The sequence below is a fragment of the Malaclemys terrapin genome, chromosome 12, assembly GCF_027887155.1.
Source record: "Malaclemys terrapin pileata isolate rMalTer1 chromosome 12, rMalTer1.hap1, whole genome shotgun sequence".
NCBI lineage: Eukaryota > Metazoa > Chordata > Testudines > Emydidae > Malaclemys > Malaclemys terrapin.
In genome coordinates this window covers 36,452,285-36,469,479 of record NC_071516.1, presented here as the reverse complement: position 1 = coordinate 36,469,479, position 17,195 = coordinate 36,452,285, and the positions used below count along the sequence as shown (strand labels likewise).

Below are 17,195 nucleotides of genomic sequence, written 5' to 3'. Positions count from 1 at the left end.
CCCCATTGCCTACGTGCCCTGCATCCAATCCTTCATATGAATTATAAAGTTTTGCTTACACCTGTTATCCCCAAAGAAAACAGGACCACGCTGACCTCTCTTAAAGGTGAGGTCAGGATGGCAGTGTGATGGATAGAGATGTTTTGATCAAACCAACATGTATATACAAGGTAAAGGGTGGTAACTAACCACGTCAGAAGTTGGCAACTGACCATGTCGGAAGGGCAGTAACTAGCTACATCAGAGGGCAATACATAACTTGTTTGGACTGGTGCATAAAATAGAATGTCAGAGGGAGTGTCTCTGTCCAGCCCAGGAGGGAGTGGAAAGTCCCACCACTGACTGAGCTGGTCCATTGTCACGGGCATACACGTGCTAGTGTAACTGTAGACATTGATCCAAGAAGCTAGGACCATGCTTCATTGGCAATAAATCTGGCTGGGTGCCTTTGCTATAAACCAGCTCTTCTGGTATCATTGGGCAGTTCAATTGTAGCCTGCCATATGGGCTATCTGGCCAGAGGCAGTGCAGCATGCAGAGAGAACAGAGAGAATACACACACACAGCCAACAACTGACAACAACACCCTTTGTGTACATGAGGCTTGACACATAAGGCTTGTGTCCACAGTTCCATTGTTATTTCCAAGGAGCTGGTCTGTGGGTGTTTCCCAGACTCACAACATGTTTCAGGAACAAACCTATAGCTAAATCTCATAACTTTATATGCAATGATAATACATATATTTCAACAGGACAGTAATGTTCAGTAGATTATGACTTTTCCAATGATACCTCACAAGGCATACTTTATACAAAATACCTTATAATTTTTTAAAAAGTGTTTACAATAATAGTGTAGACTAATGCAATGCAGTCTGTTGGACAGTCAATCTGATTGACTTCAGGGAGTTGGTTCTAGTGCCAAGATTTTCAATTACAGGAGCCAGTGACGGGCAGTAGCGTACAAGCACTGAGATAAAAACAGTCTTCTAGACTGAGGTTTCAAAAGAACCTATGGGAGTTAGCTGCCAACCTCATATGTAAGGTCATTAGGACGTGGTCTCCTAACTCCTAACCTTAAATCCATATTTAGGCACCTGCCTGATTTTCAAAGGTGCCGAGCACTCAGTAGTGTTGTGCTGGAGATAGACCCTATTTCTTCCTGCGCCATGGTGGAATGGAAAAAGCAGCCCCATGTTAAAAATCCAGTGGAAGCTCCTGCCTTCTCCCCTGTGAGGCCAGGATTTTCAAATCAGCCTATCAGAGTTAAGTATCTGACTCACATTAACTTTCAGTGGCATTTGGGTGTCTAACGCCCTTAGGCTGCTTTAAAATCCCAACCTCCATCCACAAGGGGAAGCCTCCATCCACAAGGGGAAGCCTCTCCTTGTGGATCATCATATCAGGAGAACTAGTTGTCTCTCTGCATTCATATACACCCCACTCTCTCTCAGCATCATGAAGAAATGCAGAGCTCTATAATTATTCTCCTTCTTTGTACTACTCTGACTGGGTACTGAAGGCCCTTACAGATGCAGCCAGAAAACACCACCTCTAAGTGTTTGATTCCATCCAGTCACGTTGCATTTGGAATGGGACTATTGACATGGCACTGGATGGCATCTTTAGCCTGTTTGCTTTTTTCCTGCTTTACCCTCTTCTCTCCACAGCAATGGAGAACCAGACAGTGGTGAGCGAGTTCGTCCTCCTGGGCCTGACCCATCTACTGGTGTTACAGCGCCCTCTCTTCGTTCTCTTCCTCCTGCTCTACGTGACCAGTCTGTTGGGTAATGGGGCCATCATAGCTGTGGTGCTGGCTGAGCCCCGGCTCCACACCCCCATGTATTTCTTCTTGAGCAACCTCTCCTGCCTGGACATCTTCTACAGCACAGTCACCATGCCCAAGATGCTGGCCGGCTTCCTCTCGGGACAGCAGACCATTTCATTTGCAGGCTGCCTGGTCCAGCTCCACTTCTTCCACTTCCTGGGCAGCAGTGAGGCTGTGCTGCTGGCCGTCATGGCCTATGACCGCTATGTGGCCATCTGCAACCCACTGCGCTACAGGCTGCTCATGAGCCCACGGGCCTGCCTGTTCCTGGCAGCAGCCACCTGGGCCACTGGCTTCCTACATGCGCTGATGCACATGGTCATGACGTCTCAGGTGCATTTCTGTGGCCCCAACCTCGTCTACCACTTCTTCTGTGACATCAAGCCCCTGCTGAGCCTGGCCTGCAGCAGCATCCGCCTCAACTTGGCCCTGCTCAACTTTGTAACTGGAAGCATCGCGCTGAGTCCGTTCATCCTCACACTTCTCTCCTACCTCTACATCATCTCCTTCCTCCTCCTGAAGGTCCGCTCCCTGGAATGCAGGAGAAAGGCCTTTTCCATGTGCCTCCCACCTCACCGTTGTGTCTCTCTTCTATATGCCAGTCCTTGGTAATTACCTGATTGCCTCTCCGGGTTCCCCCTCTGAAAGAGACATGATATCCACCCTCATGTACTGCATTGTCACCCCAGTTCTGAACCCCCTGATCTACACCCTGAGAAATGGGGAGGTAAAATCTGCCCTAAAGAAATTCCTGAACAGAAAACTTTACCCTTAAAGAATATGAATTAAATGAAGGCAAACACTGTTCAATTACAATTAAAGCATTTTAGTCTTTGTTGAGCCCACTGATTTTTAAAAACCCTTTGCATTTTTTTTCTGGTGTCACTACAGGGCAGAGTTAAGGTTGTTTGGCTAGCATAACATCATTTCTCATAAGATGTTTGGATTTTCTTTAACTTTAATGGTGAATATCCTGTGTGTATTTTGGGAAAATTTCAACATCCTTGTAATATATTTATCCCTAAATTACTGACATGTACTCATGCACTCCATCTTAATGTCTGCTGATGGAGACATTTTCAGTTAGAAATATAATGGGTGGAAGGAAGAGGGACTGACCATTATTTACATAAAATCAATTAAAATATTCAAATATTACCTATGCATAATATTTCAGTGTGTTTTGACTCTATGGGAAGTTACAGAACTCTGTGACAGGACAGAGTTAAGGTTAGTTGGGTGTCCTATTTATATAATTCTAGAAATTAGCATATCTGGATTTCTTGAACATTAATTTGGAAATTCTTGGGTTTCAATGCTTATTTTCTGTATAACTAAAATAGTCATCGGACCTAGGTGATAAGTAGCAGCAAACACAGATTTGTCATGAACAAATCCTCTCAAACCAATCTAATTTCCTCCTTTGACAGAGTTTCTGGCCTAATGGATATGGGGGAAGCAGTAAATGTGACATGTCTTGGTTTTATTAAGTCTCTTGAAAGAGTCTTTCATGACAGTCTCATAATCAAACTAGGGAAATAGAGTCTCAATGAAATTACTGTGTGCATAAATGGTTGAAAACTCTTTTCAAAGAATAGTTATCAATGATTTACCGTCAGACTGGGAGGACATATTCACTGGAGTCTGTCCTGGGGACCGGTGCTGTTCAATATTTCCATTAACGACTTGGATGAAGATGTGGTTATAAAATTTACAGATGATACTAAAATGGAAGGGGCTGCAAACACTTTGTAGGACAGGATTAGATTTCAAAATTATGTTGATAAATGGGATGAGTCTGAAATCAGGAAGATTAAATTCAATAAAGAAAAGTGCAAGGTGCCACACTTAGGAAGGAAAAATTGCAAGCACAAATACAGAATGGGGAATAGAAGGCTAGGCAGCAGTACTGCAGAAAAAAATCTCAGAGTTATAATGCATCACAAATGGAATAAGAGTCAACAGTGTGATGCTGAGGCAAAAAAGGGCATATGTCATGGTACAGAGTTGTGTAAGACACAGGAAGGACTTGTTCCACTCTACGCAGCACTGGTGAGACCTCAGATGGAGTTTTGCACAAATTTCTGCACTTTAAGAAAGATGTGATCAAATTTGAGAAAATCTAGAAGACAGCAACAAAAATAACAAGAAGTTTGGAAAACATGACCGACGAGGAAAGCTTGAAAGAGCTGGGAATGTTTAGTCTAGAGAAGAGATGGCTGAATGGGGGCTGTGGTCATAGTCTTCAAATACGTAAACATTTGTTATAAAGAGGACAGTGTTAAATTGTTCACCATGTCCACTGAAGGTTGGATGAGAAGAAATTGGCTTAGTTTGGAGGAAAGGAGATTTAGGTGATATATTAGGGGGAAAAACTAAGGCTAGTTAAGCTCTGGAACAGGCACCAAAGGAGGCTTGGAATCCCCAGCTTTGGATGTTTCTAAAAACAGGTTAGACAAACACCTTATCAGGGATAATCTAGATAGACTTAATCCTGCCTCAGCATGGTGGGGGAAGGGGAAGGAAATGGACTTCATGACCCCTTGAGGTCCCTTCCATTCCTACATTTCTATGTTTTCTATTAAAGGATTAGCGTTTCTCAAAAAATGGTGATTTTTTTCAGCTGGATACACCTGCATCAGGAATCAAATCTAGGAGGTCCAGATAGTAAAGCATAAGATTCTACTGCCTGGGCTAAGAACATCAAAGCAAGGCCATCTGTTGAGCAAGGCCATCACAACACATCAGCCTCGCCACAAAACCTAGCCTCCACTAGAGGGGGAAAGAGCACCCCATCAAGTGAGCTGAGGAGGCGTTAGGTACCTAACTCACTTAGGTGATTGTGTAAATGCCACCGAGTGCCTATCTGCATTTTTAGGTGACTAAATACAATTGGAAATGTGCTCTAGCCCCTGAGCTCTGGAGCCAGATTATGTCTTCCTCAGTTCTATTCAGATGCTTATACCTCAATTATGATATCCATTGATCTTAGTATATTTGTCTGGGACTTGCAAAGAGGCCTGTGCACTCAACTCACACTGAAAGTCATTCATTTTAATGAGACTTGGCCATTAGTATCCCTCTAACAACTTTGATGTTCTCAGCTCACATGCTTTGCTTCTACAACCTCTACATACCATACTAGTGTTTGGTGTTTCTCATCCTCTCACAAGGAATTATTTCACTACACAAATACTTCTCACTGAAATTGAGTGGTTCTGCTTGTGAAAACATCTGCAAATCAGTTGCTTTTCTTTATGCTTTTCAACAAACTCTAGTCCTCACAATATTTTCAATTTCCATCTTTCCAGCATTGGTCTTGTTTGTTTTCTAACTTCAAATTCTCAGATGGTACAAGAATTATGTCCCAGATGGAAGGAAATTTCCCTGCTGACAGTTTGGTTGTTTCAGAGAGTGTAACTGTGATCAAAAGGTGGCTCATTTGCACACTATTCAAGGTTTGCTGAGCATCCAGTGTTCAGTCCTCTCTGAAATTTCCCCCACAGTGGACTTTATCCCATGCCATTGTTATATTTCAGATTCAAGAGGAAATCAGTTTATCCAGGTATGATATGGAACTGAATAGCTTATAATGATTCTCACTTCTTTATCTAGAGATGTAAAACCTCAGAGTGTTCCCAGATTATAAACATTTTCTTTCTTATAGTTCATATTGTTCATTTTATCACTCCTTTCTCAATCCCTCCATTTAATCTCTTTTCATTCTGTTTTCAATTGATTAGTTTACAGAGGATAAGAGATGACTACTGACTCTTGGAAGCAGCAGAAGCGACACATGAGGTACTGGAATACTTGGGAGCTGCCGGAGCAGTGCGGGTGGAGGTGTGGAAATAAAGAGAGACTGGTCACTATATTTGGTGTTGGGAAGGAATTTTCCTCCACGTCAGTTTGGCAGATACCCTGGGCATTTTTCACCTTCCTCTGCAGCATGCGGCATGGGTCTCTTGCAGTTTTAAACTCATAGGGTCCTAGAGCCCAAGCTCCAGCCCAACCCTAGACAGCTACATTGTAATAAATCAGCGCCTTAACCCAAGCCCCACAATCACGGGGTTTTAATTGTAGTGTAGATAGATCCAAAACATATGAGTCTATGCTGGGCTCTGCCTGTCCATGTCCCAGAACCAGCATCTGGACTCTGCTACCTATGAACCTGGCCTCTTGGATAAATCCCTTCTCCTGCCACCAGCTAATACAATTAGTCCTGTTGTTTAAGTCATAGGAGCTTGTTCAGCAATGCTCAGAGTTAAGTCCATTCTGATGATGTATGATGGGAGTTTATTATACCTAAACATAACAGAAGTAATGCAAAAAAACCAACACTTATGTGAATGGACATTATTTAAGTTGCAAAGTGAAACACTAACTCAGCAGTGAGAAAACACCAGTTGCCTGTGGAATGTGAATTCTGGCACTTTTGGTGTGTATGCATTATGACAGAGACTTTAATTGGATGATCACATAGCCTATGTCTTCACTTGGAGTAAGGGGTCTGATTCCCAGCTAATGCAGACATACTCATACTTGCCCTGCTTGAAGTAGCATGCTAAAATAGTAGTGCAGCTGTGGAAGCATGGCCATGGCAAGAAGCAGCGTGAGCCAGCTGCCATGAGTAGAAACCTACCCAGACCTCATGGGTGATACTTGGGGTGGCTAGCTTATGTTACAATCATAGGACTGGAAAGGACCTCAAGAGGTCATCTAATCCAGTCCCCTGCACTCATGGCAGGACTAACTATTATCTAGACAATCCCTGACAGGTGTTTGTCTAACCTGCTCTTAAAAATCTCCAATGATAGAGATTCCACAACCTCCCTAGGCAACTTATTCCAGTGCTTAACCACCCTGACAGTTAGAAAGTTCTTCCTAATGACCAACCTAAATCTCCCTTGCTGGTATTTAAGCCCATTGCTTCTTGTCCTATCCTCAGAGGTTAAGAAGAACAGTTCTTCCTCCTCCTCCTTGTAACAACCTTTTACATACTTGAAAACTGTTATCATGTCCCCTCTCAGTCTTCTCTTTTCCAGACTAAACAAACCAGTTTTTTTTTCAATCTTCCCTCACAGGTCATGTTTTCTAGACCTTTAATCATTTTTGTTGCTCTTCTCTGGATTTTCTCCAATTTGTCCACATATTTCCTGAAATGTGGCACCCAGAACTGGACACAATACTCCAGTTGAGGCCGTATCAGCATGGAGTAGAGGGGAAGAATTACTTCTCATGTTTTGCTTACAACACTCCTGCTAATACATCCCAGAATGATGTTCCCTTTTTTTACAACAGTTTTACACTATTGACTCATATTAACTTGTGGTCCATTATGACCCACAGGTCCACTATGCCACTGCTTCCCACTGCCTGGGCCACAACAGCTACACTACTAGTTTTAGCACACTAGCTCAAACAGAGCTAGCATGGGTCCAACAACACAAGCTGGGAATAGTGTCCCCAGCTCCAGATGCAGATGTGGCCATATTGCTTTCTTCCAAGAGATCCTAGCTTTGCTCAGTTCACAGTACAGATACACAAGGGACAAAATTATGGTAGCCTGGGCAACTGTACATGATCTGGCATTTCCTTGCTTTAAAGTTCTTAACTTTACAAGTGAATACAACTTTCTAACTATAGATATATAGATAACACATTACCCCTCTCTACCTTGATTTCCACAACTATAAAATGAGGAGGCTAACCCTCAGCAGCACTGGGAACATAACAACATTTGAATGGCCTACTAAGTCAGACCAGTATTCTCTCTTCTGACAGTGGCCAATGTCAGGTGGTTCAGAGGGAATGAACAGAACAGGTAATCATCAAGTGATCCATCCCCTGTCACCCATTCCCAGCTTCTAGTAAATGGAGGCCAGTGGCACAATCCCTGCCCACCCTGACTCAAACCCATTCATGGACCTATCCTCCATGAATGTATCTAGTTCATTTTTAACCCTTTTTTAGTCTTGGCCTTCACAACATCCTCTGGCAGAGAGTTCCACAGATAAACTGCGTTGTGTGAAGAAAGACTTCCTTCTGTTTGTTTTAAACCTGCTGCCTATTAATTTCATTTGGTGACCCATTTCACTGGGAAGGTTTAATTAATGACTTGCAAGCAATCTGAGACACTTGGGCAGAAGGTGTTCATAGAAATACAAACTGCAAGGATTGTTGCATCTAGCACGTCTTCCTCCTCTCCTCAGTGATGGAGAACCAGACAGAAGTGAGCGATTTTGTCCTCTTAGGTCTGACCACTCTCCAGGGGCTGAAGAACTTCCTCTTCCCTTTCTTCCTCCTGCTCTACATAGCCAATGTGTTGGGTAACAGGGCCATTATAGTCATGGTGATAGCCGAGTCCCAGCTCCACACCCCCATGTACTACATCCTGGGCAACCTCTCCAGCCTGGACATCTGCTTTTCCACGGTTGCTGTGCCCAAGATGCTGTCTGGTTTCCTGTCTGAGAAACAAACCATAACCTTTGCCAGCTGCTTGGCACAGCTCCACTTTTTCCACCTTCTTCGGCAGCAGTGAGGCCATGCTGCTGGCTGTCATGGCCTATGACCACTACGTAGCCATCTGCAAGCCACTGCGCTACAGGCTGGTCATGAGCCCACAGACCTGCCTGTTCCTGGCAGCAGCCACCTGGTCCACTGGCTTCCTGCATGCGCTGATGGCCACAGTGATGACCTCCCACCTGCATTTCTGTGGCTCCAACCTCGTCCACCAATTCTTCTGTGACATCAAGCCCCTGCTGAGCCTTGCCTGTGGCAGCACCCGCCTCAAGCTGACCCTGCTCAACATCGATGTCCTTGGTCTGAGTTCCTTCGTCCTCACGCTCTTCTCCTACATCTACATCATCTCCTTCCTCCTCCTTAAGGTCCACTCGTGGGAGAGGAGAAAGGCCTTCTTCACCTGTGCATCCCACCTCACCATGGTGTTTCTTTTATATATGCCATCCATTAGCAATTACATGATTTTCTTTCCCAGTTTCCCCTGTGAAAGAGACATGATACCCACCCTCATGTACTGCATCATCACCCTAGTTCTGAACCCCCGATCTACACCCTGAAAAATAAGGAGGTGAAATCCACTCTGAAGGAATTCCTAAACAGAAGACTTTTACCTGAAAGGATTTGAGTTAAATGAAGGTTTCAGAGTAGCAGCCGTGTTAGTCTGTATCCGCAAAAAGAACAGGAGTACTTGTGGCACCTTAGAGACTAACAAATTTATTTGAGCATAAGCTTTTGTGGGCTACAGCCCACTTCATTGGATGCACAGAATGGAACATATATTGAGGAGATATATATACACATACAGAGAGCATGAACAGATGGGAGTTGTCTTACCAACTCTGAGAGGCCAATTAAGTAAGAGGAAAAAAAAACTTTTGAAGTGTTAATCAATATAGCCCAGTACAGACAGTTTGATAAGAAGTGTGACAGTACTTACAATGTTTGTAATGGCTCAGCCATTCCCAGTCTCTCTTTAAGCCTAAGTTGATTGTATCTAATTTGCATATCAATTCAAGCTCAGCAGTTTCTCGTTGGAGTCTGTTTTTGAAGCTTTTTTGTTGCAAAATTCAATGACAGACCTGTGCCTGGCAATTTTGGGGCGGTCTCCCTTCACTGTAAAAAAAAAAAAAAAAAAATTCTAGCTACATAAACTACCTACCTTGCAAAAGAGGGCTGTAACCGCCACTCTATAGAATCATTCTAGTGCTGTCTTTCCCTTTCTCTCTCATACCCTGTCCTGACTTATTTAATCCAAAGTAGAACAGTTTCAACAGGAGAGATTGAGGGAGCCCCACTTCAGAATAATGCATAGCCCAATGGTAGACGATGCACCAAAGATGTGGGACATCCCAGTTCAAATCCTTTCTCCCCCTCATGTGGCTGAGGGACTAGAACCTGGGTTTCCCACATCCCAGGTGAGTCTTGTAACCACTGGGCTAAAAGTTATGAGGGAGGTTCCCCTGCAGGCCCGTTTTGTGTGAGTTCACCTACAGGGGCCTGAGTTCTGATCATGGCTGGATGTAGTTCACCTGCCCAAAGGAAGAAACATTATGTGTGCAGGGAACTTTGACTGCAAGAACTTGGGCACCAAATTTAGGCACATCCAGGGTTTGGAGGGGGGATTGTGAATCCCAGTGTGGCCTGTTTCTGGGATTTAGGTGCCCAAAGTGTCAGGTAGATGTCTAAACCCCTTTGAGTGTCTAGCATCAGATGCTTGACATGATTAATTTTAATAACAAGGTGGAAGGATCTCAGTACAAAGCAGAAAAAGAATACATTAAATAATAGTTTGGTAAGTTGCATGCATTGAAGGCCTTGTCTACACTTGCAAGTTAGAGCACATTAAATCAGCCCTGGGCACCCTAACTCCTGAGGTGTCCACACTGCCAAGGCACTTAGCCTGGACTACGTGGCTGGAGCACCCCTGGTAATCTACCTCCATGAGAAGCATAGAGCTTTCTGCGCCCAGGCTGAACTGCTAGGGTGTCAGTGTGGACAATGTGTTGCATTACTGCACTATGATTGGTCTCCAGAAATGTCCCATAATCCCTTGAAGTCAAGTGGCCACTCTCCTCATTGTTTTGAACTCTGCAGCAGGCATGCAGATATCCCCTTTCAAACCTCCATTTCTGACAGCCGGCATGTTTATCTGCTCCGGGACACAAAGCAAATCATTATTGTGGAATGCTCCTGCTGCAGAGGCAGGCGTTTGTGCGTGTGTGTGAGAGAGAGAGAGGTGGGGCTGATGTTGGGTTTCCCCCTTCCCCCTGCTGCTGTCTAAACTTACAAGACAGCATGCTGACACACTCTGCCCCCCAAAACACACTGTCTCTCCCCCCACATACACACAACATACTCCCTGTCACACTCCACCCCACCATTTGAAAAGCAGCTGGCAATCTAGTAGGATGCCCTGGAACAATGGCATTGGGAAACCTGCATCATGTGATGCTGTGCCTGCCCCATTAGGCATTGCAAACCCTTTCCAAAGTACACTGCAGCCACTTGCACACTGGGATAGCTACCACAATGCACTGCTTTCTATGGCGTTGCAAGAGCTACTAATTTCTGAAACCCGATGCGGCCCTCAGGCCAAAAAAGTTTGCCCACCCCTGGGCTAGACACACCTGTCATGAATTGCCTTCATTTACATGGTCCTTCCTCAGCACAGGGTGGGAAGCTGACCTACATGACCTCTTGAGAGATCTTCCAGTCCTACATTTCTATGTTTTCTATGAAAGGATTGGCTTTTCTTTAAAAAAAAAATGTTGATTTTTTTCATCAGAAAAGCAAATCTCAATTTATTAATCTCCTCTTTATAACAACCTCTTATGTACTTTAAGATTATCATGTACCCCCTCAGTCTTCTCTTCTCCAGACTAAACAAATCATTTTTTTTTCAATCATAGGTCATATTTTTCTAGACATTTAATCTTGTTTGTTGCTTTCCTCTGGACTTTCTCTGATTTGCCACCATCTTTCCTGAAGTGCGGCACCCAGAACTGGACACAATACTCCTGCTTAGGCCTTATCAGTGTTGAATAGAGTGGAAGAATTTGCTTGTGTCTTGCTTACATACATCCCAGAATGAGGTTCGCTTTTTTTGTAACAGTATTACATTGTTGGTTCACATTTAGTTTGTGATCCACTATAACCTAAGTTCCCTGTAAGCTATGCAGCCAAACAGCTGCACCACAGCCAATTTATTTCCACACAGGTGCTTAAGGTACTCACCAGGGGAACTGCAGCAGCTAGGGGAGGGGCGCCCCTACCCCGGCCCCAACTCTGCTGCGGCACAGCCCAGGCTCGCCCCAAGCATGGCTGGAGCGTCTTGGACCCAGCCACAGACCCTGCTGGGGTGGTGCATGCAGGAAGTCCTGCACCCAGCCACAGCCCAGGTGGCATTGAGGGAGCAGCCTGGACTCAGCCACAACCAGGACGGCCCTTCCCCAGCTCAGACCTACTGGGGATGAGGGAGGGACACTTATCTTCCAGCCCCAGAGCTGCCGTGATGCGGAGATGCACCTCTCCCCCACAGCCCAGGAGCTGCTGCAGGGAGAGATAGCTGGGGGGAGTCCTCCGTCCCTACCATAGCCACTGAGCACCCTCTTGTACCCCAAACCCCTCATCCTCAGCACCACCCTAGGGCCCGCACCCCGAGCCAGAGCCCTCACACCTCTGCACCCCAATCCTCTTCCCCAGCCCTGAGCCCCCTCACACACTCTGAACCCCTCGGCCCCACTCCTACCAGATGAATTATTTATGTGCCCCAATATGGAGGTGATGTGTGACACATCACATTCATATTGGGGCACATAACAAAATCCATGCTGCATATGAGTGGGAAACATTAGAGGGAATACTGACTATAATGCCCAGATTCTTTTCTGCAGTACTCCTTCCTAAGTAATCATTTCCCAACTGTACATGTGAATTTCATTTTTCTTTCCAGCTTGACAATGAACCATTGATAACAACGCTCTGAGAATGGTTTCCCAACCAATTGTGCACTTATGGTATAGTAGGTTCATCTAGACTGAATTATGAGACAGTATCAAAAGCCTTAGTAAAGTTGAAGTATCTTACATCTATTGCTTCCCCCCTATCCACAAGGCTTGTTATCCTGTTAAAGAAGGCTGGTTTGACACCATTTGTTCTTGACAAAGTCATGTTGATTGTTACTTATCATCTTATATTCTTCTAGGTGCTTACAAATTGATGGTTTGATTATTTGCTCCTTTATTTTTCCAGGTACCAAAGTTAAGTGAACTCAATAGGTGCCTAACTCACTCAGGTGATTGTGTAAATCCTATTAAGTATGTATCTACATCCTCAGGTGCCTAAATGCCTTTGGAAATATGCTCAAGCCTCTGAGCTCTGGATATTTGTTCAGTTCTATTCAGATGCTTATACTTCAATTCTGGTATCCATTGATGGGGTGTTTCCCAATCTCTCACACAGAACCACTTCACTACGCAAATACTGGTTACAAAAATGGAGTGGACTTGCTAGTGGAAACATTTATAGATCAGTGGTTCTTCTTTATGCTTTTCAAACAACTCTAGTCCTCACAATATTGTCAACCTCCATCTTTCCAAGAAGCATTGGTCTTGTTTGTTTTCTAACTTCAAATTCTCAGGTGGTACAAGAATTACATCCCAGAAGAACTGTCAGATGGAAGGCAATTTCATAAGGTGGTATTTCGGAGAGTTGACTGTGTTAAAAAGGTCTCTCTGTTCACAGTCAACAAGGTTTCCAGAACAATCAGTGTTTGATCCTCTTTTAAGTTTCCTATAGAGTGGATTTTTTCCTACATTGTTATAATATTTTAGCTTCAAGAGGAATCCAGTTTATTTAGGTATGTTATGGAATTGAAGAGCTTATAACAAAGCACTCTTCCTTATCTACAGATGCAAAACATCAGAGCATTCTCAGACTCTGAAATTATTACTCTTTCTTCCCTTTTTTTCTATCTTTCTTTCTTACAGTTCATATTTTTCATTTTTTTCACTCATCTCTCAATCACTCCATTTTCTCTGTTTCATTCTATTTTCAGTTGGATTCTGCACAGAGGATATGACTACTGACTTTTGGAAGCAGTAACACATGAGGTAATGGAATAGTTGATTGCTGCTGGAGCACTCGGGGGATGGAAGGGCATAAAGAAAGAGATATGAGCTAGGCTTCCCCTGGCCGTCTCTAAGACCAGCCACCTGGCCTCATCTCTCTATGCCCCTGCCCTCTTCTATAAGTAGGGCCCTACCAATTTCATGGACATGAAAAATGCATTATGTACCATGAAATAAGCCATTCCCCACTTAATCTGATGTGCCCTTGTTCCTAGGAGTTCCCCAGTAAAGGGGGCCACTATCTCCAGGTGGGCAGGGGGGGAAAGGACTTGTCCATCCTCTTTACAGCTGCCTTTGGGGCGGGAGACCAGACCCACCTCCAGGTGCATCCCCCTGCTTCAGGACACTCTCTGGGCCTGGGCAGCAGCCCCAGACATTCCTGCAGCTGGAGGAGACTTGTGGAGTTGTGTCCGATCTTCCCTGTGCTGCTGGGAGCACCCCAACAATGGGGGCTCCTAACTCTGGCTGGGCAGGGGAGGGACAGGACTCCATCTCCGGGAACCTCCTGCGGCTGCAGGAAGCTCTGCAGTTGGTACCTTCACAGGCCATCTCTGAAGGCAGCACAGAAGCAAGGGTGGCAATCCCGTGACCCCCCTACAACAGGTTTGCGACCCCCCCCCCCCACACACAATCCCCTTTCGGGTTTGGACCCCCACAGTTACAACACCGTGAAATTTCAGATTAAACAGCTGAAAATGTGACATTTACCAATTTTCAAATTCTATGGCCATAAAATTGACCATAATAGACCATGGATTTGGTAGGGCTCTATCTATAAGAGTCTTCATCTGACACAAGCTAACGTAATCATGCCTGTTGATTGAGTGGCAGAAATCTTTGCAGCACAGCTCAGGGGGAAGCCAGAACTGATTATCTTTATTATAGTTGCAACTAATAGAATTATGCAAAACAAACAAACATAAAACAACCCCTATGTACAACAGTATCGTTAAATTTCAAAGTCAAACTCTACTCTTGGCAGTTAGAAAATGCCAGCTTTACAACCTTACTTCAGCACCTTTGTTCATATTCATTATGCTATGGGATTTAATCACATTAACATATACTGTTTTCTTGCCCAAGAGCCTTGCCTTGTTCAGTGTGTGGGGAAATAGAACAGGGGGGCCTTCTTTTTGATAGCCAGAGCCTTAAATCTGTGAGCCCCGAAATATACCCTCCAACAGAGATCTGTTATGCTGATGGCCTTTACACAGAGTAGGGCAGGCCTAAAGCCTGAACAAAATTGAACAACACAATTCTCTGCCAAACTCGGTCAAAAGTAATGAACAGAGGAGGGAGGGAAAGGGGGAAGAAAGAAACACAGTATAATACTAGAAGCTACAATAAAAACTTGCTTTAGCAATATAATAACCGCAAGTTTATGAAACTGCTTGAAAAATAGAATATCCGCTTACATTAAGAAATTGTCTTTGCAGAGAGTTAATCATCCTTGCTGCTGCAACTATTTGCAACATTTTCCAATTCCAGCTATCTGCAAAATTAACCAGTGATAGCTCTTCTTTAAACGTAGCCTGGTAACCCCCCCTTAACCCCTCACCGAAACCCCCCGGAAAATAACATGTGCCGTGTCTTGAGAAACGTACCCAAACTGGGGCCAAGCGCCACCCCTGCAGAAAACCGCCAAGCGCCCCTTTACCGAAATAAACAACCACTTCTCGGAAAATAATGAGGAAGGTGCTGGGGGGCAGGGGGCGCTGACCCCAACCACAGTTTCTTAACTCATGACCAGCTCATGACTAACCCCAGCCCCAGTTCCTTAATTCATGACTGACCCCAACCCCAGTTTCTTAACTCATGACGTATTGTTTGTACTTTGCTTGCAGCTTAATGAAATAAAAACCCGCCTGTGTGTGGGGCTCGGGGTGTCAGTTTTCGAACTGCACCCCAAACGCGTTTGGTATGTATTGCAATAAAGACCTCAGGCTCTGAGTCTGTGAACTAAAATCACTGCGTGGGTGATTCTTTCCACGACAAGTGCATGGGATGGATGCACAAGGGGTAGAATCACAGTTACACTGGGAACTGTAGATGTTCTGGCATTTCCTTATTATTGAGTGCTTAAATTTACAACCAAATAGAATTTTATAGATACAGCTATATAGAGGATAGATTGCCCCTCTCTACTGCCTTTTCCCCGACTATGAAACGGAGATGATAACTCATAGCAGGAGTGGGAAGGTTTAATAAATGACCGCTAGGCACTCTGAGACCTTCGGTGGCAGGTGCTTGTTGAAATACAGTGATTCGTGCATCTCTTTCTGCACTAGCATGTCTCCCTCCCATCCTCAGCAATGAAGAAGCAGACAGAGGTGAGTGAGTTTGTCTTCTTGGGCCTGACCAATCTCCCAGGGCTGAATCATTTCCTCTTCCCTCTCATCCTCCTGCTCTACATGACCAGCCTGCTGGGTAACGTGGCCATCATAACCACGGTAGTGGCCGAGCCCCGGCTCCACACCCCCATGTACTTCTTTCTGGGCAACCTCTCCAGCCTGGACATCTTCTTTTCTACAGTTACTGTGCCCAAGATGCTGTCTGGTTTCCTGTCAGAGCACCAGACCATCTCCTTTGCCGGCTGCCTGGCCCAGCTCCACTTTTTCCACCTCCTCGGCAGCAGTGAGGCCGTGCTGCTGGCCGTCATGGCCTACGATTGCTATGTTGCCATTTGCAACCCATTGCGCTACAGGCTGGTCATGAGTCCACAGACCTGCCTGCTCCTGGCAGCGGCAACCTGGTCCACCAGCTTCCTGCACACCCTGATATCCACAGTCATGACCTCCCGGCTACACTTCTGCGGCTCCAACCTCGTCCCCCACTTCTTCTGTGATATCAAGCCCCTGCTGAGCCTTGCCTGCGGCAGCACCCACCTCAACCTGACCCTACTCAACATCGATGCTGGTGTCCTTGGTCTGAGTTCCTTTGTCCTCACGCTCTTCTCCTACATCTACATCATCTCCTTCCTCCTCCTGAAAGTCCACTCGTGGGAAAGTAGGAGAAAGGCCTTCTCCACCTGCGCATCCCACCTCACTGTGGTATCTCTATTCTATATGCCAGTCCTTGGCAACTACATGATTTCCTCACCGGGTTTCCCCTCTGAAAGAGACATGATACCCACCCTCATGTACAGCATCATCACCCCAGTTCTGAACCCCCTGATCTACACCCTGAGAAATGAGGAGGTGAAAACAGCACTAAAGAAATTCCTGAACAGAAAACTCTTCCCTAAATGAACATGAATTAAATGAAAACCCCCCAAAAATTACAAGAAAAACATTTTAGTCTTTTTGACCCAGATTTTTGTTTTTTAAGAACAGTACATTTCCCCGCCCCCCAGTTTCCCCTTAGTGGTGTCACTGCAGGGCAGAATTAAAGTTATGTGGGAACCCAAATGTCATTTCTTATTGTTAGATGTTTCGATTTTGTTTAATTATAATGGTGACTATCCGGTGTCCTTTTCGGAAAAATTACAACATCCTTGTAATATATTTATCACAAAATGAGTGACATGTGCTCTGAACATTAACTCCACTTTATAGTCTGCTATTGGATAAACTTTGAGTTAGAGACATAATGTGGGGGAGACAAAGGGGAATGACCGTTAATCGTATAAAATAAATAAAATTATTCAAATAGAGAATGTGCATAATATTTCTCTGAGTTTCACTCTCTGGGAAGCTGGAAAACCCTGTGATAGGT

The 17,195-nt window shown here is 44.7% G+C and overlaps 1 protein-coding gene and 2 pseudogenes across 1 annotated transcript; all 3 read left to right on the top strand.

Annotated features, from left to right (window-relative positions):
• The first annotated feature begins 1,674 nt into the window (after positions 1–1,674).
• LOC128847020 (olfactory receptor 12D1-like) lies at positions 1,675–2,605 on the top strand (annotated as a pseudogene).
• Positions 2,606–8,044: 5,439 nt separating this feature from the next.
• On the top strand, positions 8,045–8,977 carry LOC128847013 (olfactory receptor 12D1-like; annotated as a pseudogene).
• Positions 8,978–15,784: 6,807 nt separating this feature from the next.
• LOC128847028 (olfactory receptor 12D1-like) lies at positions 15,785–16,729 on the top strand. The gene has a single exon (XM_054046349.1). The coding sequence runs from the start codon at positions 15,794–15,796 to the stop codon at positions 16,727–16,729; it is 936 nt and encodes a 311-aa protein (XP_053902324.1). The 5' UTR covers positions 15,785–15,793.
• Positions 16,730–17,195: the final 466 nt, after the last annotated feature.